The sequence below is a fragment of the Leishmania mexicana genome, chromosome 15 (genome assembly GCF_000234665.1).
Source record: "Leishmania mexicana MHOM/GT/2001/U1103 complete genome, chromosome 15".
Classification (NCBI taxonomy): domain Eukaryota; phylum Euglenozoa; class Kinetoplastea; order Trypanosomatida; family Trypanosomatidae; genus Leishmania; species Leishmania mexicana.
Window position 1 is genome coordinate 329412 of NC_018319.1, and position 22193 is coordinate 351604.

Here is a 22193-nt window from a genome sequence, read left to right on the forward strand (position 1 = left end):
TTGAGAACGACTCAATACGCACGCACAACCACACACATACGCACACACACGAGAGAGAGAGAGAGCTGCGCGCACCGGCGGAGACCAACGGGGTGCACATTCCGCCGTAGCTCGGCTCCTCGCTTCTCTGTTTTCTGTCCGGCCATTGCCATGCCTTTTCTTATCCTCTTGTCGCCTCCCCACATGCCCGGGGTCGCGCATCCCATCCCGCCATCCTACCCACTGTCGACGCATTGCCGCTCTGCTCGGCCCCTGCACCTGCGCAGGAGGTGGATGACGATGCTGAGTGTGAGGAGCGGGTGTTGGTGGAGACGGCTGTCGGCTGGATGTGCTGGCGGCCATAGTGGCGCCGCGAGACGGGGGGGGATGGCGCCTGTGAAGGGCATGCTTGTTATCCATCCAGGCTCGACCTCGCTCACGTGTCCTCTCTCCCGCCTACTGCCTCAGGGTGTACAGGAAGCTGTAGTACTGCATCGACAGGTAGTGGGTGACGTAGAAAGAAATGCACGTGCCGAGGAGGGGGACGCGGTTGACGAAGCCGCGGATGAAGTGATGGTAGACGAGCTGCTTCAGCACCGCCGTAAAGAAGGGGTCGCGCATGACGTTGTAGACGGCATTGCGCAGTGCCTGCTGTACCCGGATGTGATCACGCGAGACGACTCGGGGCTCCATAGTTGCCCCGATGGCGCGGGAGTCGACCGCACCGGTTACGGCTGTCGTGCTGGCGGTGAAGCCGCCTACCGCGTCAGCGCCGCTTCCCTGTGTCGACGCTGCCTCACCGCCCTCCAGCAAGGCCACCGGCATGCCGCCGTCGTCGCTCTCGGCGCTGTCCTTGATGTACACCACGGGCACGCGGTGGTGGCGCACGAGGCGGGCGAGCAGAGCGACAAGGAAGTCGCACCCCGTCACGCCAGTCCACACGCTCCAGCTGCCTAGCAATGTCTGCTGCGGTGCGGCGGCCATTGCCTTGTGGAGCGCCGCGAGTGGGTCAGGCCCCGGCGTCGGCTTCACCGGCGTCCCGGTCTTTGTCTCTTCCGCAGCCTTGGCGGCCGCCGCCATCTCCTCCTTCGACACAGGCGGTGGCAACACCGCTATTGAGTTGGTGGTCTCCTCTGGCCGCGCCAGGAATGCGTGCCGCGCCATCGCTACGAGGAGGAGAGGGCGCAGGAGCAGGTACATGTCCAGGATCATGCCAAGCACGTCGACCCACGTGAAGCCGATCACCTCCGCCTCCTCCGATTCCTCGTCCACGTCCCCGTCCTGCGCGAAGGTGACGTGCTCCTCTCCATCGTCGGCGGCGCAGTTGGCACCCGGCCTGTAAATGTGGCGGTGCACGTGGCGCCGGTCGGAGGTGACCCGCGGGATGACGAGGCGCGTGTTGTGCGGTCCCACGACCTCGCCGCACAGGCCGGTGCTGCCGCCATTATACTCCACCTGGGTGAGAGGGCCGGCGTAGTTTCCGGCAGCGCCAGCACCGGCGGCCCACGCGGCAAAGCTGCCAGCACCGCTGCCGCCAGAGCCGGAGGACACACCACCGTTGCCGCCGCCGCGCACACGACGGCGCGGCGTGAGGGTGGTCAGGTGGCGAAGGGCACGGCGCAGCGACAGCTTCATTGACTCCCATAGGCATGGCACGCGGAAGAGCTGACGGTGCACGCACGCCTTCAGCGTGCACTTGACTGCCTCTAGCAGGAGCAGCGCATTCCACGTGCGACGGTGGCCGGCGTACTTGCGATGGATCAGCTCCATCAGGCACTCCACCTCTTGGATGCCTCGCAGCACGAGGGACAGCAGCTCTGTTTTGGTCGTCCGGCGACCGCCCGAGGAGACGATGGCGAAGTTGGAGAAGCTGTGCAGTTTGCACAGTGTAAAGCATGCTTCCGAGGTGATCAGGCTCGTCGGGTCAGACCACAGCATGGTGAGGGTACGCGTGAACTGCTCCAAGCTTGAGGCGCCCTCCGGATTCGCACGCACCCACTTGCAGTACCAGCGAACCGGATCAAGCAGCTTGCCCAGCGGCAGCCTTTCACCACCGCCGCGCCGGTGCTCCGCCGGAGAAAGTGACGAGGGCGTCGTCGTCATCGTGGTCAGCTCGCGAGACATCGATCCCATACACAAGCAAGCTGCGGGAGGCAAAGAGAGAGAGGCGGCGCGGGAGGTGGGCGCTTGGGATGGAGAAGCGACGGAGACGACAGCAACACCGGGAACGCCCGGCTAATAGCGCTGCCCTCGAATCCGCTGATGGGCGCTGGCGTTTTCGAGTGTTGCACGATTCGCGTGCTCTCAGTGGACGTCCGCGGAAACTTGGCGCCGCTTCTCTCGCGTTCTCTTCCCTCTCCCTTCGTCGACAAGGATGATGCCGATTCGCAAGCGAATGTGTGTGCTCGTGTGGGTGAGCGTGCGTGCGTGTGTGTGTGTGTGGGGGGGGTGAGGTGGGGTGGCCGCGGGTAAGCTTCTTGGTGAGGCGTAAAGGGCATGCAGAAAGCGAGCAAGCGGGTGAGGAGAGGGGTGGTGGTGGTGGTGGTGGCGATGCCGAGGAAGGACGGTGGCGGCTGCGGGTTTGGGGAGGGGAGGAGATGGTAGAGGTGGTGGTGGTGGGGTGGGGGTGAGGAAGACAGCACGACCCCCCCACCGCGCGTCCCCAAGCGTATTTCTGCACAGCGCCAACACGAGCGAGAAAAACACGTGATGCAGCACACCTTGTTGTCATGCTTACCTTCTCGAGAGCGACGCCGTGTGCCACGCCATCACGCCATGATCGGCCCCTCCTCCCCCTTTCCCTCGACATTTCGCTGCCGTACTTTGTGCGTGGGCAGCGGCTCACTGTACTCAGCGCAGCGCAGGCGACGGGCACACGCAGGCATTCAAAGAAAAGCGGTGAACACCGACAGATGCGGCCCGATATCTGTTCTCGTAGACGGAGGGTGGGTGGGGGAGGGAGGCCTGTCTTCCCCCTCTTTCGGTCTGAAGCAAAACGCAAGCAACACCGCCTACCTCAGCCGCGCTTCACTTGGCCGCCATGGTGACCTCTGGCGCCACTCTACCTGTGGTCGTGTCGGATGCTAATAGGGTTGCCCCGGTCCCCATCGACGTTCTTGACGGGGGCACGTAGCCAGTCCGCCAGATGGTGTGAAGAGACCCGACGAACATGCCGACCCCGACAGCGGTTGTCATGACGAGCGCCGCGAGCAGCAGACCGTACTCGCGGGGGAGAAAGAGTGCTTGCGTGAAGTGCGACTCGTCCACGAACGGCATTACACCGATCCAAAGAACGTAGTAGATAAAGAAGCTCGAGTTGCACGCCAGCAACAGCGTGCCCAAGGCGCGATCCGTCATCATCTTTTTGTGCCTCCGCCTCTCAAGCCTTCCTGCTTCGTGTGTGTATATGTGTGTGTATATGTATGGGTGGGGAGGCAGCAGGGATGCGCGCGAGAGTCATGGAGAGGGCGAGCGAGCGAGGGGTCAAACGTACTGCTTCATCGACGTCTACCTTCATGAAGTCACCTCTTACCCCGTGCGTTGCTTCTTCTGCACGCTGTCAGAGGGGTGGGTAGGTGGTGAGGGGAGGGGGGGGGGGTGGCGAGGAAGGGAGGAGGGGGAGAGAGAGAGAGCATCGGCGGCAGAGGTGCAGGGAGTGGCGAGCGCAGATGGGCCCCCCCTCGACGCGCCTCACACGCGTCTTTCCATCTCGCCTCTCAAGGGCGCCGTTCGCCGAGTCATGGAGTGCCCTCCGACCTCCTCCGTCACTTCATATTTTATTTATATCGTCATTGGTTACAGGTATGCATAGCGTGGACTTCACACCGTGCCGTCGTCCCGGGCGTGTGTCAGGCCGTGCACACGTGCGCACGATAACGCGGTACCGCTCATGTAGTTAGCGCATTAGGCACCACAGGAGCCGCCGCGGGCAAGGGAGGGGAGGGGGCTCAGGCGGAGGTCGCGTCTCAGCTTGAGCTCGTCACGTTCAACGTCGCACTGGCACAGGGACACACAAAGGGGGAGCTTCTGCGCTGCTCGCTTCCGTCGAGTCTTCCACTGCTACCGCGGGAGCGGCTTGAGGAAGGCGTACGCCTGCGCTGCTTCCTCATCGCCCTCCGCTACCGCTGCGGACGTCCCCGTGACGGCTGTCGGCAGGCCAAGGGCATCGAGCACGCGCTTGTACGCCCTCTCAGCCTCCTGCACATAATGCCCATCGTACACAAGGTTCGGCAGCAGTGTCGGCACCTCGACAAGGTGAAAGTTCTCAGAACTGCGGCAGAGGTCAGCCGCCCGTGCCGCAGCCGAGCACACCGGCGTGGGCTTGACAGCCGATGGCGTAGCATCTTCTCCCGTCCTCCCGTGGTGCAGGAGATGTTCGCGGTCGCTCTGGTTGGCGCGCCGCAGCTTCATGGACTCCTCCCAACCGTACGGATGAGTCCAGCGCGTTTCGCTCGGCAGCTCCACCGGGTGTGGCACCACGCCGCGCTGAGCCACCTCGCGGTTGTCCACCGTGAAGGCAGCCGCCAGAACGACGTCGTCGTAGGGGACGCAGTACGGCTTTTCCGCCTTCGCGGTGGATATGTAGTAGTGCATGACGTACGCACGCAGCTGCTCCTGCGAGATCTGCTTTGCGTCGGCCGTGAAGTGCACTACACACGGATCACACGCGGCATCACCGTCGGGGTCGCTTTCGGTGAAGCGCGCCGGTGCCTGGTCGGACGCAAACGACTGCTGCACGACCCACACCACCGCCCGCGTCTGTGGCTCCCTCGCGAGGGCCGTGATGATCGGCGCAGCGGCCGTGTAGTCGCGCGCGTCATCTACCTCGATTACGCCGGCGCCCTGCATGGTGGCTAGCGAGAAGAGCGAAGCGGTCTTCGTCGCCAGCACGACTCGGCTGAAGCGGACCACCGCTGCAGGAGATGCCGACGCAGTCACAGGCTCGTCAGCCGCGCCCTTGTCGCTCGTCTTCGTCTGCTCCGCCGGGGGTGGGATGAGAGGCGTCCGGCCCTGCTCCTGCTCCTTGAGGAAGTCGTAGTACCAGTCGTTCACCCCGTAGCTCAGATAGTTCGCTGCGGCGAGTTCCGCTGGCGTGACGATGACCTTGGCGGGCACCCACTGCCCGTTGCTCAGTACGGCGTACTGGGTCCCTTTGCCTTCGTCCACGGCGACGCCGCGGAGACTGCGGCGTAGCACAAAGATGCCGCCCCAGACGGCGGAGATGCGGCACATGTTCTGCGCCACCTCGGAGGCTCCGTACGACATGGTGAGGTACGGAGACTTGCCATCGAAGGCACCGGTGGAGAGAAGAAGATCGCGCACCATGTCCACCGACCGAACAAGAGGCGGCTCCTTCGCAGCCCCCTGGCTGCCGGCCACGCTTGCGCTGCTCGTCGCGGGCAGCACATCCATCATGCCCATGAGCGAGACGACGTCGAGGACGGTGCCGGAGAGATCGTACTTTCTCTGCAAGAGCTCCGTCAAGGTGACCTGCGGATTCGCGTGCGCCTCGCGGGTGAAGATGGCCGCTGCCTTGCCCACAGCCGCCTCGGCGGCCACGGACGTGTTCGCGACGGACGGGTCGTCAGCCGGGTTCGCGGCCTTGGCGTGCAGCTGCTCCGCCACGCACGCCTCGACATCTTTCACGAAACGCATCATGCGACGCTTGTCAAAGAGCCCGATGGTGGTGTTGTGGAAGACGCCTGCCCGCGTCAGCGGAACCTCCATCGCAGTCGTCGTCGCCTCCGAGCCAGCACCGGTTGCTGTTGTCGGGTGTTGCAGGAAGAGGAAGCGGTGCACGTGCTGGCACTCCAGCGATCGGCCTATGCCAGAGAAGACGAGGCGGCTCAGCAGCGGACCACGCGCCATGTAGCACATCGGGAGCACGTCGAACAGGTAGCGGCGGCGGCGTGCCTCTGGCACATCGTCGACGATGCGGTTGATGAAGATGTTTGACGCGCCGGACGAAGACATCGAGGATGGCGACGGCTGGCGCAAGTACTGGAGAAGCGCGGTGTGGTCGAAAGTGGCCATGGCGGCAGCATAGTAATCCGCACCATCGCAGTGCAGCACCTTCAGCCCGTTTCGCGACAACGCTGCCGACAGGATCGACTGCACCATCCCCGTCCCCTGCAGCACCACGTCAAAACAAAGGCTTGCGTCCAACCCGCAGCCGGCGGCGTCGTAGCGACGGGTGATCTTGTAGCACTTCACCGGCTGCCGCACTGACTCCGGCCCGCGATCCTCCGGGAACATCATGGGGTAGTCCTGCTCGTCCAGTTGCTCATACTGCAGCCCGCGGCGCACACACTTGTCGAAGAACTCGAAGTCGTGCAGCTGCTTGTACGCGCGGTGGTGGGAGAAGACACAGTAGCCGGCCGCGTGTGTATTCTTGGCCAGGAGCGTGGCGAGCGTGTCGGCGAGGTCATCGTTGCAGACGTGGTTGAAGATAATGTCGGACAGGAGGACGATGTCGTAGCCGGCGCTGCCAGTCGTGTACTGCATCACTTTACCAATGTCTTCCTTCTTGCCCCAGAGAAGGGGCTCCACGCAGCAGCGGGTTCTCATGGCTGCTTCCAGCTGATCAGCCGAGAAGCGGTCGAGGCCGCCACCGTTGGCGAGCTGCTGCCGGGCTTGCTGCTCCATTTCGCCCTTCACGTCAGCATCTATGTCTCCAGGGGCGCAGTTTGTCTCCAAGTTCAGCGCGAGGATGTCGAGTAGATGCGTGTCAGGGTAGTCCGTCATGACGCACAACCGCGCGCCGTTCTTGTACGCTGCCAGTGCCGGAACGCCGAGCCCGGCACCAAGCTCGATGACAGACTTTCCACGCACGTCGATCATACGCTCATCCATGCGCTTTACGAGATACTTGGCCGCGTTCCAGAGCTTGTGCCCCCACAGGCTGTGTCGTTTGTCACGGAAGCGGACCACCAGCGGCGGCGGCGCGAGGCGCGCGAGGCGCTGACGTAGCAGCGCCTCATCTTCCTCCGCCGTCGCCGCAGAGGTTATGCTGTCAAAACGGTCAAGGAGAGGTTTGAAGTAGTCGCACGTCGTCCCTTCCTCGGCGAGTGCCTGGCGGTTGATGAAGAGCGTCTGCAGCGGGTATTCCGGTGCCTCTTCGACACCGCCGAACAAGTCATCAAAGCCTTCTCCGTCCGACATGAGTGGGTGAGGTGAGGGGGTGATCGGTGCGCAGCGGCAGTGAGCGGTTTATGGACTCCTGCGTGACCTGAATGGGGTTGTTTGGTGGTGGTGAACAAGCAGAGGTGAAAGAATGGTGTCTGTGACTGGATGCTGCGAGGCGGGTGTGGCCGAGCGGCGTCGCCGAGGGGGGGGAGGGAGGGAGGAAGGGTGACTGTGGGCTAGGCGCTGCTGACGCCACACACACACATGCACACACAGAGGTTCCTTCGAGGAGCGGTAGATGGTGAGGACGAGGCGGCGGGGAAGGGAGAGGGATGAGTGATGATGAAGCGCACGCAAGGAATGCGAGGGGGTTGAGGGTGCGTCAGGGTGCAGGTGCAGATGGTGGTGCCCTTTCGCAGGGGCGTCCCTGGCGACCGTCCGTGCGAGCAAAAGAAAAGCGCAGGTGAGCCGTCGACCGCGAGGGGAAGGGGGTGTGGGTGCGCGTGCCCACCCTCCCCCCGCGCGTGCCTGTGCTGTGCGATTAACCGACCGTGGCATCTTCAGTGCGCGCGGGCGAGCTTGCTTGGGATGTTGATGCGTTTTCATCTTCCGAGAACGGTGGCAGAGGGCCGAGCCTAGGAGCGGATGATGCACGTGTGCTCCTCCTCCCTTCCCTCCTCGCGTGAGAAACGCGAGGAGGCGACAGCAGCGACGGCGGTGGGGGCGTGGGGCTACAGCGTGGCCGGGAGCACACGCAGCAGTGGCAGTCCACCCAGCTGTGTACAAGCGCGTGCCAGCGGATGGGACTGCACCGTCTCTCTGAAGAGCGAGGGTTTGGTCTCGCTCAGGTAGCGAAGGCGGTCGTCATGGCGGTTAAGCAGCGAGCGTGCATGTTGCAGCAGACGCAGGCGATGCGCGTCCATCTCTGGCTCCTTTCCCACATTCAGAGAGAGCTCGTGCGCATCCGACAGGTCGCCGACCACGACACGCGACTTTCTGGGATAGGTGGGGGCAGCAGCGGCGGTACGCGCAGCCGGGGCAGGCGCTGGCAGCGGCCCGTTGAGCGACACCGACTGTGCAGAGCGACCCCACGGCTGCGGCTGCGGCGGGGAGCAGAGAGGGCAGCGGGTCTCGTGCGCAACGGAAACGCGATCGAGAACGGCCTCGAACACCCGAAGAGCCTCTGCGTGCGCTGCAGTGGGCGAGGTAACAGCAACAGCAGCAGCCACGGAGGAAGCAGACCGCGTCAGGTGGCACTCACGCACCATGGCGTGCTTTGTGTCCACCTCAGAGGCAACGGCGGCTGTGGTGGGGTACCACGCAGCGGCGCCGATCGACTCGGCCCGTGACGTTGCCGAAGAGCAGGAGCACGACAAGCTCAGCCCGTGACCTTGCGCATTCACTTCCTCGCCGTAGTCATAACCATCGTCCACCTCGACAACGCTACAGCCGTCGACCAGAGACATCGAGGGGGATGGGGGATAGCGAACAGACGGGGACAAGGCGCATTGGGGACACCCCGAGAGAAACGCGCTCTCAATGGCCCTTTCGGACAGGGACGCACGCCGCGGCACCGCGGCCACCTCCTCGCGCGTGGCGGTCGCCTCACGTGTCCGTTTGAAGTTGCGGTAAATTGCCATGAAGGACCACCTGCCGGACAGGTGGCCGCCAGCATCCGCAGAGCTTGCATGGCGTTGCTCTTCCAGGGAAGCAGCCGTCGTTGCTGTCGTGCCCGATGCAGCGCCGAGTGCACACGAGGAGGAGGATTCGCGCGTGGCACCGGCCGAAGGGCTCGAAAACGGGAGGAGGTGCCCTGGCAGCAGGGTGTAACGCGCGCGCTCCTGCACGAACGCATCGGACCACAGTGAGGCTGGTAAGAGTAACTCCAGTGACCGGAAGCCGGGGTGCTGATAGCGCGTCACCTCGCTCGACGCGGTAAGGTACTTGAATGGCGCGGGGGGCGGATGGGCAGCCGGCTGTGATGCTGCTGGAGATGCTCTCCGCATCATAGGATGGGCCTCGCGCGCGGGAGAGCCCGGGGATGTATACCTGCGATCAGCGGTGAGGAGGAGGAGGAGGTGTGTGTGTGTGTGGTGCACGCTTTTTTCTCCCCTCCTCTCCTATGCAAAACAAAGTTCTATTTGCAATGCGTGTGTGTGTATCTCCCTAACGCTCGATGAAGCCGCTTGCTCTTGCTGTCACTGTGATCGACCTACTCAGTCAAGGACGACACACACACACACACACGGCAGCTGAGTAGCGTCGCATGGGGGCGGCGGCGGCGGTGACGATGACAATGCCAGCGCGGAAAACGGCGGCCGCGCTGCGTGTTTGGCGCCGTTGACGTCGCCACCGCGTGAGTAAGCAGGGGACAGGGGAGTGGTCTGTGAACGTGTGCGTACGCCTTCGTGGCCAACCAACGAGCAGAAAGCCGTGGCGGCGCCCGGGTGTGGGGAGCGGGGCCGAGGACGTGCGGGCTTACGAGTCGGAGAGTTGCCGCAGGTCAATCATTGAGGGGGGGAGGGAGAAGTGCAGTAAGGAGAGTCGCGGCAGGCAGACAGGTGTGCTCGCTGGGCGTCAGTGGCTGCGCTCCTTTTGCCTTTCTGTTTCGGTGCGTGCATGCGGTAAGGACGGTGGAGCCATCTGCAGCCAAAGACATGTCACACGTACCCACAATGTCCTCTGGCATGCCGGTGAAGAGCTGTGCACCGGTGTGCAAGCCAGAGTGCCTGGAGGGCGTACCGCAGCAGAGCGGAGAGGGGAAGGAGGGTGGGGGTGGGGAAGTGTCACGGACTCTGCACAGCCGAATGCGCGTGCTCTCACCACCGAGGGGTGGGGACTTCCTCCCGCCTCGCATCAGGAGCATCCTCCCCAGCGACGCCTCACGCTCACAGGTATGCGCGTGCACCATCACAGACGAGAGGCGCAGAGCGCGATGAGTCGCCGATCCCCCCCTCCCCCCATACACACACACAGCTTCACGCATAGTTCAAGATGGCCTTGAACTTTTTTTCCCATGCCCTCATCCTCGCCAACGGTGTGCCGACGACGGCCGCATCAACGGCCGAGGAGGCATGATGTTTCGATGGTGCGCGCCAGGGGGTGAAGTGGGCCTGCTCCAGTGCATCGCCGTCGACAGGCACGCCAGCCTTGCCCCTCGCCGCACTGCTCCTGTCGTCGTAGGGTCGCTGCGCCAGCGCGTTCACCTCGGCATCACCACTGCCCTCTAGCGCCGCAAGCACCGACGGCTGTACAACGTCCATGGGAGAACTGGGAAAGGCCGACGGAAGCCGCAGCGCTCCAGACGCCGTCGTGCTGGCGCTACTTGTCGGCTGCGCACCGTGGGTCCGTGCGGTGTCGTCTGTGCGTGCTCCGGGTGGATGCTTTATTGCCTTATCCATATTCGGCGAAGGCGAGTAGCTCAGTGATCGACTGGGGCTGCGATACACCGATGACGGGCCAGCGAACCCGCTGAGCCGGTCGATGGCCGCCAGTCGATCCATCTGTGCGTCAGCCCACGTGACGCGCGGCGCAGGTGAGGAGGTGTCGACTGGCGGCACCCCCAACGCGGACACCGCCGCCGCCGCTGCTGCTGCTTTCGCTTCCGCTCCACCGCTTGGCGCCACCGACAACACGGCCTTGTCGACGCCCTCCCGCAGCTGTCCCGCCCGCTCTGCTGCGGTTGCGTTGCGGGCTTGCTGAAGGAGCTCAAGCCGGCTCTTCAGCAGAGCGCATTCCCGTGCATAGGTGTCGCGCTCGTCTTTCAGCGCGCAGAGCCGCGTCTGCCAGTGCACCTCTCGTTGAGCGCACAACATGGACTGATGTTCCGCTGCGCTGGCACGACGGGTTGCCGCGACAACGTCGCATTCTAGGGTCGCTCGCGTGCGCTCCAGATCTGCACGGTAATCTTGCTGCGCTCGCTCCGCCGCGGCACGCGCTTCAATCTTGAGTTGCAAGACGTTGTCCTGCTGCGCCTGCGCAAGATCCCGAATGTCGCGCATCGCGGCGTCCAAGGACGACTGCACAGTGACACGACGTTGCTGCTCTTGAAAAAGAGAGGTGCGGGCCTGTCGGAGCTGCTCTTCCAGGTCTGTGCTGCGGTGCTCATCTTGTGGTGGCGGCTGCCGCTGCGGATGCCGCGCATAGGCAGCAGAGGAGGTTGATGCGAGTCCGCTACTGGCGAAGACCATGTCGTCCACACAAGTGCGAAGCACTGTGTCGAGGTGCTCGAGCGCACTTTGCAGCACCAGCAGCGAGTGAGCCAGTGACGATGACGTCGGCGCACTGTTCGCTTGCCGTCGACTTGACACGTCCAGGAGGGCCTGAACCACACGCGCTGTCTCCGGTTCTTCGGCATCACCGTCGTTAGCCGTGTGGGCATTGTGGGAGCAGTTTCCGCACAGCACCGCACGACACTCGCGCAGCTCGCTGCTGCGCGACAAGCAGCGAAGCACGGCACGGCAGAGATCGCGGAGGTGCGCCTGGAGGGTTGTGTGCGACTTTTCATTGTACGTGGCACAGGTTTCTGCGGCATTTGCAGCACTGCGGCTACGGTCCGACTGTTCCTGTTCCCGTTGCAGCCCAGCGGGGGACTCTGGCAGTGACGCGTTGTTCCCTGCCCAGTGAGAGAGAAAACGACGCGGGTAGGCCACCTTGTTCGTGTCCGAGCCTCTCGGGATGCCGTCAGTGCCTTCGCTCTCACCGCCGCAGTGGTGGCCGCTACCGCCGGGGGTGGACAAGTTCGGAGTTGTAGAGGCAGAGCCCATCGATGCCCTGCCACTCCTCGACTGTTGTTCCTGTCCCTCCGCCTGCTGCACGGCTCTCTTCCGAGGATTCACCTGTGCTTGAAGGCGGCGCAGCTTGTCCAGCAGCTTTCGCATGAGCGTCTCCGACGAGACTTGCGCGGCGGCAAACTCCGCTTCCCACCGCGCCTGGAGCGCGCGCTCGCGCCGCAGCGCCCGTTTCTCCACCTGTAGCGCCCGCTGCCTCCAATATTGCAGCTGCTCTTCCAGCTCGAGAACGTGGTAGTGTTCCAGCACCGCGGAACCGCCCGTGGTGACTGCCTGGTGGCGTTCTTGGTCATTGCTGCAGTGGCGGGCACCGAGCGCAGGTGCCGCACGCCGATGAATGAGGGGCACTGCAGCACCATTGCTTCCGTGTTCGCTAGACTGAAGTTGTTGTGCGCCCAAGTGGGCAGAGTCGGTGTGCGGGGAGTGGCTGCTGGAGCGTGAGGAGTCGGGGGTGGAGGACTGGCGAGGATGTTGCACGTGCCTCCTACAAGGATGCGCGAGATGACCTGCTGCCTCGCCTTTTCCTTCACAGAAAACCGGCGGCGGTCGAAGGGGCCTGCAGCTTGCGAGTCCGTTCGCGTCATCGGCTGGCGATGCCGCGCTAGCGGAGCTAGAGGTTGCAGAGGCCGTTTTCGACATGCGAGTTGGTGCGTGCGTGTATGGTCTGCTCGCCCGCAAGGAGGAGGGAGAGTGAGGTTTGGGGAGGGTTCCTTGGGACGAGGGAGTGGGGAGAGGGGGTGGGAGGGGCGCACGACAGACGGGGCGAGGCAGACGAGGATGAGAAGCGATGGTCGTCCGCTGTGAGTTATGGAGGGTGAGGCAGAGCGCACACGCACGCACGCACACAGACACACAGGGGGAGGGGGATAGAGAGCGGGCGAGATGAGCGGCTGCGCGCTGCGTGCGTGCATGCAGCCACCCGCATATCGGCGTCCTTCGCTTTTGTTGGAGGGCGACATGCGCGCAGGGGTAGACATCGGGACAGAGATGTGCCGGCCCAACGTCTGCTTCCCTGCACAGTGGCAAATAAACAGGGGAAACGTGTGCGCAAGGGCTGCGATGTGCGTGGGTTCGTTGTAATGGCCGTGATGGGTAGAGGAGGAGGGATAGGTGATGACGCCTGCAGAGTAGGACCCACACACACACCACACAGATGCACGCGCACGCGCGGGTCATTTTGTGGCGCAGCGGCATGAGATGGTGCGGGCATCCCCCCAGCCGCGCGTGTAGTACATGCACATGGCGGTCATCACGATCCAGACGGCGATTGCGTCATGACTGGTGAAGGGCTCGCCGAGTAGTGCGGCGGCGACGGCTGCGGTAAGCAGCACTTCGAGAGCAGACGCGAACGCCTTGGCGATGACGTTGAGAAACTTCAGGATGAACGCCGCAGAGATCCCCATGACAGTGCCGAATATGATGAGGAGGACTACGAGCGGCGCGCCGCTGCGCTGCTGCGGCGGTGCAGCATTCCCGTTCAGTTCGCCGACGGCCGCAGTGCTGGTCCTCGTCGTTGTCGTTGTCGCGGCAAAGACGCCCGTGATGATGGCCGGGTCGGCGAGGAGGCCAAAGACGGTGTTGAAGAGGATGACGTACAAGTGCGTGAAGAAATTTTGCTGGTGGATGGAGAGATGCCGCTCCTTCTTGAGCGCGTACTCGTTATACACACCTGCCATCGATGACAGGAGCGCCTGAGGCAGAATGAGGAGTACGCGGGGGCCAAGCTGCAGCGTACTGGGGGAGTAATACTTGCTCGCCACACCGATCATCAGAAGCACGAGAGCAACCCACTTGCGCACTGTGAGGGCCTGGTGCGGCAGAAGGCTAAAGAGGATACCTGTGAACAGGATGCGGGTCTGCATGAACACCTGGTACGTGCCGGCGTCGAACAGCTTCAGATTGGAGAAGGTCATATTGTTGTACACCGTGTAAAGGAACGATGGAACAGTGTAGGGGAGGCCGCCGCGCCAGATCTCGCGTCGCTGCGCACTAAAGAGCACCTTAGTCGGCAGGAACTCGGCGTCCTCGCGGTACTTGAGGGCCACAGACACCGCCAACTTGGTCAGCTCGATCGCGAAGACGACGAGGGCGTCGTTATATTGTTGATGGTGGTTCTTCGTGTAGCGGATAGTAAGGACGAATAACATGCTCGCCAACATGTAGATCGCGGCGAGGGCGGCGCTCTGCAGGAAGGGCAACGTGCTGTCTGGAGGGGACAGGGGGCCAGCGCTTGCACCCTCCGTAGGCGAGAACAGCACCTCCCCTTCTCCAGGGATCTTGTGCACGCCACGGATGCTGCTGACCTTGATGACGGCGGTGCTGTTGCAGGTGCCCTCGACGCCCCAGATGGCGCCTCTGGTTTTCTCATCCTCGCTCTTCTTGCTGCAGGCGTAGGTGGACATGATGGCGTTCGTAGGAGGAGAGGAGGGACAGGTTACTTAGGCGAGTCCAGCACACCTCTGCGAGGGGCAGAGTGGGAGAGGGAGTGTGCACAGCCCTCGTGTTGAGACCTCTTCGCTTCCGTGGCGAACTGCTCCTCAGCAGCCACGGAGCCGGCCCTCTCACAAGACGGCGCGAGCGCAGTGAGGTGATAGCACCAAATAGCCTGTAACAGGAACGGAGAAGAGGAGGTGAGGGTGAGGGTGAGGGAGAGGGAGGGTTGGCACGGCAACCGCAACGACAGCAGCGGCCGACGCAAGGGAAGCGTCGTCACGTGCAAAACACAGAACACACGCGCAATCGCCCATTGGCGAGGGCGAAGAAACGTTTGTTTTTCTCGTCCCCACAGACAGCGTACCTGTGTGTGTGTGTAAAGGGGGGGGGGGCGGAGAAGAGACCGCGGAATACACTTCTGAGGTGTCCCTCGCCATTACGGAAGAGCACAGCAGCTCTCAGAAGGATAGAAAGCACCCGGCGGGGGAAGGGGGAGGGGGAGGAACAGCACACACACACCCGCACACACACACGAAACAGAGCGAAGATGCTGCTAGCATGTGTGTGTATGTGTTTGTGGTTTTCTTCGCACGGTTGTGTGCGGGCCGTACAGGAGATGGCCTGCCCCGCATGCCCCCCCCCTCCCCTTTCTCCTCCACACTCGTTACGGTCTCCTCTTGCTATCACCCCGTGAGAGCCCCGCGCCGAGGATCCAGGCTCACTGACGGCACAAATTCTAATGTCCATGCGCCATAGCCGACGGCGCCACTGCTGCTGGTGTCGTCACCGCTGACCACGGCCGTCTGCGTGTGGGCTGCGTCATGCCGAAGCGCGTGTCTGCTTCCCCTTGGAGGGTGCAGCCGCACCTCCTCGTGACGGGGCAGCAGGTGCACAAACAAGAGCTCTGCCGCCATCTCCGCGCCGTACTCGTGGGCCCACAGCGTCATCAGTCCAAGTTCATGCAGAGTCACCTGTGCCGCAGCGGCGTTCTGGGGCGACACGGCGAAGGCTGCACCGCCACTCGTGAGATCCAAGTACCTGTCGACGACGAGGCGCAGTCGCGTGTCAAGCACCCCGCGATCCAGCGAGAAGACCAGGATGTACGGTTCCTCGTTGCTCTCCAGCCAGTTCGTGTCCTTGCCGAAAAGCTGTGCCCGGTCTTGCTGGCGCCACAGGTACTGGAGTACTTCTTCAGGTGTCTGGCGCCACGTTGGCAGCACCTCAACAAAGCGCAGCGGATAGCCGCAGAAGGTTGTGCCCTTTACTGGTGCAGTGGCTGCGCCACTGGCCGGGACGCGAGGTGCCGCGGTAGCGGCGGACCTCCGCCCTGGTCGCGCGTGCGGAAGGACACGCACGCACATCACCTCCATCACATCATTTGTTACGTGATCACACATCCTGGTGACGTCGGCGTCGGCGACAAGCGCCCCACGAAGCGCTGCCACGGCACTCCCCTCGGCGCTGCTGCTGCTGAGGAGACCTTTGAAGGTGTGTGGGTCGTACTGGGCGAGTGCGTTGCGCACTTCGTCTTCGACGCCGCCTCGCACCGCACCACTGCCGTCCTCTTTTCCACACCAGACATCGGCGCACACGGCGTTGGCATGACGGCGCTGTCGTCGACCATGGGCCATGCGGCGCACCATCGGGTTCGCCGCCGTGAGCAGCAAGAAGCGAAAGAAGGAGCGGTAGTACGCGGCATGCGTCACCGACAAGTTCCACCGCACCACTGTGGACAGGCGGGCAACGGAGATGGGGATGGCCGTCAGCCGGCGAAAGAGATGCCCGATAAGACGGCGGTTTATCTCGTACATGGCGCCGGCGGACAGACTGCGAGTTGGCAGATCGCCCATCATCGTGGCGAACAGTCCATCGTCGCTGGCGTCCGTTGCGAAGGATTTGGCGACATCTGTGCCCTTCGCCCCCTCGTTCCATCCAAGGGCTGGGGGCTGTCCAGCTGCCGCCGCCGCGCCCCGCGTCGCCTCCACATTCGCACCGCCACCACTCACGGGTAGACCCGCTTCGCCCGTTGGGGAGCCGCCGCCACCGCCGCGCGCAGCAACGCTGACCACAGACGAAGCCTGCAGCACCACATCCACGAGTGGGTGGCCGGATGTGTGTTGCAGCGCTGCTGCTGCCGAGATGGTCTTGCGCAGCTGCTGGTCTGCTGAGAATCCCGTCGTGGACGCGGCGGACCTGGTGAGCGACTCATCGAGTGACCTGCGTGCACCCGTCAAGGCGCTATGGAGGAGATACTGTGCATGGGCGGTGGTCCACGTCGGGAACCCCGCCGCCCCATTCAGCCACACGAACTCGCAAGCGCTGGTGACTGCCTCTTCACGAGCGGTGGCTAGCGGCACAGATGGCTGCTGCTCATGCTTGCGGCTCGTGGTGCTGCTCACGTACTTTGCGCCACCGGTGCCGTGCGTCTCGCAGAACGCGGCGTAGGCGGCAGCCTTCGCCTGCCCACCCCACTGCAGGGCGTAGCAGAGCTTCGCAACTGCACGATCACGCACGGGGTCGACCGTCGCCAGCAGCATGGACGGCAGTGCCGGGTAGGAGACAGCGCCGGAGTACGGCGAGACGCGGAACTCGGCGTCGGAGAAGATTATCGAGAGGAACATCCACTGCTCCACTTCGTGGCTGGCGGGCAGACGAAGAGTCCCAGAAGCCTCAGTCCCACCACAGCTACCGCCGCTGCACAGGGTTGCCACCAGTGGCACGACACTCGCACGGAAGGCTCGGGACAGCTGCTGCCCTCGCTTCCACAAGACACGCTGCTCCGCCGCCGCCGCACCGCCGTTGCTGCCGCCTTCACTGTTAGCATTGCCCCCCGTTGTACCCGCCGTGCGCTGCTCGGCATCGGGTGCTCCTGCCTCTCCCTCGCTGAACGCCTCCCTGCGCGCCGCATGACGTGCCACTCTGCCTCCGCAGCGCAGCAATCCGTGGTCGTATTCATACACAGCACGGGCGGCCCACGCACACATGCTCGCCGTCTCCTCGTCGACCGCGCTGCGGTAGCGGGTAAAAAGGGCACTCGGCTGCAGCGGCTCCGGGGAGAGCAGCACCAGTTGGGCGAGAAGAGAGCGGATGCGGCGCTGCAACCTTGTCACGGAGACGCTGCAGCCCTTCACGTTTGGCACAGGAGGCGGCGGGGGTGGCGGCGAGGACGCGCTGGCGTCGCTGTCAGACGTGCTGGTGCGTGTCTCGTGCCCACCGCCTGTGAGGCACACGGCTGAGGAGACGAGCTCCGTTATGTCGCCCAGCTTGTGCAGATCCGCCACGTGTATGTCTGCGGTGACCACGCCCTTGGTGGCGGCTCCCGATGGCGCAGCTGCCACGTGCAGTCCGGCAGCCCCCATTGTGGACTCCCTGCTACTTGCTGGGCTCGCACCGTGACGGCGAGAGGTGGCGCGACTTGACGCAGACCTCTTCCTTGCCCCCTTCGTCTTTCTCCTTGCCTTAGCGATGGACGACTTACGCCCGACAGCCGCCGAAAGCTGGAGACCGGTAGGATGCCAAGCCACACGGGAGAGTGCCGATAAACGCATCATCGCGATGATGATGAGGTGCGCGCGCTCTGCTCATTTCCTCTCCACTGGCTCGGCGAGTGTCCTCCGTTGGCTCCGACGACGCGCGAGCGCGTGTGGGTGCGTGCGCACGCGTGTGGTTGATGGGCAGCCGAGGAGGGAAAAGGAGAAGGGCACGTGAAGAGAACAGACAACCGAGGTTTTTCTCGTGAGGAGGAGGGGGGGGGGGCAGCGGCGGCGGAAGCGCTGGGAGGATGCAGCGATCGCCACCGAGGTAGTGGTGAAGCTATGCAACGCATGTGAGCAAGTGCACCCGCAGGTGCCCTTGCGCGCTCTCACTTACTTCTCCGTCCTTATCTATAAGTTGTTGTGCCTCTTCTCGTGTGGCTACGGCTGGCGCTGCTCAAGGCAGCTCCGCGAGAGGAGCGAAGGTCCAAGGACATAAGGTGGGGAGATGATGATAGGAGATGGCGACATGTACGCCGGCCTACGCGCAGGCAAGCTCACGGCATACGGCACGCCTGCAGTCCGCGTGGCACTCGACCGTGCGTCTCCGCACTTCGACAGCTCCCCCACATACGCACTCCCCCACGAATAATTATGCACACCCACACCCACACGGACACACATACCCAAGCAGAAGAAAGAGTGCACAGAGAGACGATGACGGGAGGGTGGGGGAGTGGATTACCGGTGCTTGCGCACTATGGCAAGCCGATCCATCTCCCTTACCACCTGGACCTGCATCCGCACCCACACCGCATCCGCTTCCGCGTCGAGACCCTCGTCGTCTTCGTTGCAAGCGGCCCCTTCTCCGGGTAGCGGCGGTGACGGCGATGATGCGCTCGGCATCGTCGGGCCTCGACACGCCTCTTCCACAGTTGTGTTGGCTTTGCCTTTCTTATGTACCTTGTGGCGTGGTGGCGGGGGGCGGGGTTGAGGTGCACCGGGTTTACTCGCACCCTTCGTTGCCAGCGCTTTCGCTGATGAGGAGGCTGCCGAAGCCACAACACTAACAACAGAAGGGGCGGCAGCTGGAGAAGCACAAACGGCTTTCATGGATGCTTCCGACCACGATTGCAGCGCCTCCACGAGGAGGTGGGCAGCTGCTTGCTGCTGCTGCTGCTGCCGCTGCTGTGGGCCACTACTGCAGCCCACCATCGTTACTTCTTCTATTTCTTCTGCATCGTCATCCGTCTCGTCGTCATCGCGGCCCGATTCGACGGTGCTGCTGCCGCTGCTCATCTCTGATGACGCCGACTGCGACCCGCTGGCTTCATGCAAGCCGGCATCGCCGCTCATGCGTGTCGACTCCGCGGACGCCAACGTCTTGAGCTGGTCTCGCAGTTGCAACAACCGCTCGGCCGGGCTGCCGTGAAAGAGGTCTGCGCCAGATGACGGGGCCACGACTCCGCCACCACGGCCTGGGCCGTCACTGCCTTGTGCGGTCGATGACAGCGCGCTAAGAAGGACGTCGCGCATGATTTCCGCCGTGCGCAGCGCTGCGGCGGTGTTGCGACGCTGCAGGTGCAGCAGCAGCTGCGTGCTAAGCCGAACATATGCTTCCTCGAGCGACTCTTGCTGTGCGACAGCCGCCTGCTCCGCTGCCGTCGCGGAAGGCGAGGTGACGGAGGCCATTGGAGGTGTGCCTGGCAATGTCTTAGTGTATATGTCTGTGCAGCGTCATGCTACGTGTGCGGTGGTGCTGGTGCACGAAGAGAACGGGAAGGGGCGAGGGCCAGAGAACGGAGTGTGGGGGCAGTGGAGAGAAGAGAGCGAGGCCCATGGAGGAGACGGGAGGGGGAGGGGAGGGGGGACTTCCTGTGCGATCGACCGTGAGAGGCGATCTCGACGCGCACACCGGAACAAGGTCTGTGGCTACCCCAGCGTCGTCAGTGCAATCAGCAGCTTGCGTGACAGTGTTGATGTATGCTTGATGCGCTGATGTGTGTCGGTGCGTGGTAGACCCTACTTGCGCTTCTCGTGCGTTGCACCACATGGGTAAAGAAAGATGCGAGAAGTGATGTACCCGCCTTGCACTGACGCGCGCTGTGCATGCCCGGCGCCGTCTGCCACGCGCCTCGCTGACCGTGTCTTAGGGTGTTGTCGGCGAGACGGTCAGCGTGACATCCTCCACGACCTGCGGCGCATTACTCAGTGAGGCGTCGAGCGCGCGTGCACCAAGAGCGGCCGGTATCATGAGAAGCGTTGCCACGAACTGAAGCATCGCTGTCGCGACGAAGGTGCAGCGGTAGCCGTGCCGCTTCGCAATGTAGCCGCCAATCATGGCGCTGCCGGACCAGGAAAAGAGGGAGACGCTCTCGAGCGCCGACCACTTCGCGCGGCTGTCCTTGGCCACGCAGTCCATGATGACACTGCGGGTGATGCCAAAGACGGAGTTCATGAGCGCATTGCGGCAAAGAAAGAGTGCGATGATGCCCGGCAATGTCGCGGCCGTGGTGAGCATGAAGAGCGCCGCTGTGCCCACAAGCCGCACACCCATCGCTGCTGGGACGCGGCCGAGCCCACAGGTGTGGATGAGCCACGGCAGGCACATGGAGGTGACGGCGGTCAGCAAGGTGGAGGCGATGTAGATGCCGTTGAGAGCGGCGGGGCTTATCTCGCGGTCAGAGACGAAGAACAGAGAGAAGTACGGCACCGACATCCCGGAGCCGATGGCGAGGAGGAGATCGACCGCGCACATCCAGTACGGCACCGCCGTCAAGCCATGCCAGCGGCTGTGGGTGAGGCTGCCGATGATACGGGGCACCCACGGCACGCCTTCGCCGTCGTCCCGTAACACGCTGCTCGAGTTTTGCTGTTGCTGCTGCCGCTGCTGAGAAGAGCCTCCATCGTTTACAGGTGCGCTGAGAAGACCTTCCCTGAGCGCGGCATGTCTGGTCGTTGCTGTTTTCTCCCGCACGTCTTCGGCGTCGCCATCGCAACCTTCTGTTCCAAAGGTCTTGTCGGAGGTGCTCAACGGAAGCGCATCCGTGAACCGGAGGCGAGCTCCATCCGTGAGGACATGGGAGAAGGTGACGTCAACCGATCCAGCCACCAACGCGGGGTCGGCACCTGGCGGCTGCTGCGTCGTTGACTGCAGGGCCGAGTGAACAGGCGGCTCGACAGCTTCGTTTTCCGTAGCGGTCACCACTGCCCGGCCTGGTTCTGCGGCGGATGCCGCGTCGGCTGTCACAGTGTTGGGCTGCGTGGTACTACGCGATGTGCCCTTGTTCCCTTCCTCCACAGCGTAGCGGTCCTGCATCCAGAACAGCGGCGCGAGGGCGATCGGGTGCACCACCACGCCGAGCGTCATCACCACGCGAACGCGCCGCGGGTCCCATAAGTTTCCCCACTCAGCAAAGAGCAGCGTCGCCGCGCCGTAGCCGACAACGTAGCAGACCGTCTGGATGACCCACTTGACATTGTAGGTAAGCGTGCGCTGCCCTTGAGGGACGCTGTCGGCGAAGAGCGCCTCCACGCTGGTCGAGGTGATACCCGTGTAGAGGCCCCACAGCGCCTGCGCGCAGAAGATGAGCCACACGCGGGAGGTCCAGAAAGCGAAAACGAAGACGGCGAGTGCCGCCATGGCACAGCCGGCACCTGCCCGAATGGAGCGCTGCCGCGGCTGGCGGTCGGCAACGCACCCGGCCACCAGCGCTCCCAGCAGCTGCGCGGCGCTGCATACAGAGGCGGAAAAGCTCACAACAAGTATGCTCGATGACGTCTTGAGCAGGAAGACGGGAAGGAGTTGCATCGCCCACATGCTGTAGAAGGCGCCGTCGAGGAAGTTAAAACACATTGTTAAAAGGACGTTCGGGCTGCGCGACGAGAGCCGCCTCGGAGATAGAGGAGACGTAGAGGACGCAGCGGCGGCGGTGGCGGTGACTGGGTGTTGCATCAGCAGCGAGCGCGTCGTGGAGGCGGACAACGTACTCGGCCGCGATGCCGCGCCACCTTCCACCTCCTCAAAATTCACCTGTCTTCGAACTGCCCGACAAGGAACGTTGCGAAGAAGAGGGGAGAGAGAATGGGGACAGGATGTCGGTGACGAGTGGAATCCTTTCTCTGGATGCATGCCCGCCCGAGCGTGACGACTCATGGGCGTCTGTGTGCCCCGCTGGCCCTCTGCGTGGCTGAGGGGGTGGGTGACATAAACACCCACTTCCGCACTCCCGCGCAGGGCTTTGAAGCACCTCCGACTCAGGGAGACTGCGATGAGATGCGGTCAGACAACGGCTTCAAACACCACGCGCGTACGCCCAGGGCGAGGAGCCGGCTTTCTTTTTTTTTTGGGAGGGGGGTGGAGGGGGCGCTGGGAAGGTAAACACGTTATACC

At 63.5% G+C, this 22193-nt stretch overlaps 9 protein-coding genes across 9 annotated transcripts; all 9 read right to left on the reverse strand.

The window, feature by feature from the left end:
• Window positions 1-435: 435 nt before the first annotated feature.
• LMXM_15_0810 (conserved hypothetical protein) lies at window positions 436-2112 on the reverse strand (the record flags this gene model as incomplete). Its single annotated transcript, XM_003873556.1, has 1 exon — window positions 436-2112. The coding sequence occupies one exon, from the start codon at window positions 2110-2112 to the stop codon at window positions 436-438; it is 1677 nt and encodes a 558-aa protein (XP_003873605.1).
• An 894-nt stretch (window positions 2113-3006) lies between these two features.
• Window positions 3007-3339, reverse strand: LMXM_15_0815 (conserved hypothetical protein; the record flags this gene model as incomplete). The annotated part of the gene is made up of 1 exon (XM_003873557.1): window positions 3007-3339. One exon carries the CDS (start codon window positions 3337-3339, stop codon window positions 3007-3009), a length of 333 nt encoding a protein of 110 aa, XP_003873606.1.
• Window positions 3340-4038: 699 nt separating this feature from the next.
• On the reverse strand, window positions 4039-7140 carry LMXM_15_0820 (conserved hypothetical protein; the record flags this gene model as incomplete). Its single annotated transcript, XM_003873558.1, has 1 exon — window positions 4039-7140. One exon carries the CDS (start codon window positions 7138-7140, stop codon window positions 4039-4041), a length of 3102 nt encoding a protein of 1033 aa, XP_003873607.1.
• A 695-nt stretch (window positions 7141-7835) lies between these two features.
• LMXM_15_0825 (conserved hypothetical protein) lies at window positions 7836-9110 on the reverse strand (the record flags this gene model as incomplete). The annotated part of the gene is made up of 1 exon (XM_003873559.1): window positions 7836-9110. The coding sequence occupies one exon, from the start codon at window positions 9108-9110 to the stop codon at window positions 7836-7838; it is 1275 nt and encodes a 424-aa protein (XP_003873608.1).
• A 972-nt stretch (window positions 9111-10082) lies between these two features.
• On the reverse strand, window positions 10083-12533 carry LMXM_15_0830 (conserved hypothetical protein; the record flags this gene model as incomplete). Its single annotated transcript, XM_003873560.1, has 1 exon — window positions 10083-12533. One exon carries the CDS (start codon window positions 12531-12533, stop codon window positions 10083-10085), a length of 2451 nt encoding a protein of 816 aa, XP_003873609.1.
• A 533-nt stretch (window positions 12534-13066) lies between these two features.
• Window positions 13067-14296, reverse strand: LMXM_15_0840 (conserved hypothetical protein; the record flags this gene model as incomplete). The annotated part of the gene is made up of 1 exon (XM_003873561.1): window positions 13067-14296. The coding sequence occupies one exon, from the start codon at window positions 14294-14296 to the stop codon at window positions 13067-13069; it is 1230 nt and encodes a 409-aa protein (XP_003873610.1).
• A 714-nt stretch (window positions 14297-15010) lies between these two features.
• LMXM_15_0850 (conserved hypothetical protein) lies at window positions 15011-17878 on the reverse strand (the record flags this gene model as incomplete). Its single annotated transcript, XM_003873562.1, has 1 exon — window positions 15011-17878. The coding sequence occupies one exon, from the start codon at window positions 17876-17878 to the stop codon at window positions 15011-15013; it is 2868 nt and encodes a 955-aa protein (XP_003873611.1).
• A 663-nt stretch (window positions 17879-18541) lies between these two features.
• LMXM_15_0860 (conserved hypothetical protein) lies at window positions 18542-19492 on the reverse strand (the record flags this gene model as incomplete). The annotated part of the gene is made up of 1 exon (XM_003873563.1): window positions 18542-19492. One exon carries the CDS (start codon window positions 19490-19492, stop codon window positions 18542-18544), a length of 951 nt encoding a protein of 316 aa, XP_003873612.1.
• A 457-nt stretch (window positions 19493-19949) lies between these two features.
• Window positions 19950-21956, reverse strand: LMXM_15_0870 (conserved hypothetical protein; the record flags this gene model as incomplete). Its single annotated transcript, XM_003873564.1, has 1 exon — window positions 19950-21956. The coding sequence occupies one exon, from the start codon at window positions 21954-21956 to the stop codon at window positions 19950-19952; it is 2007 nt and encodes a 668-aa protein (XP_003873613.1).
• Between the last annotated feature and the right edge of the window lie 237 nt (window positions 21957-22193).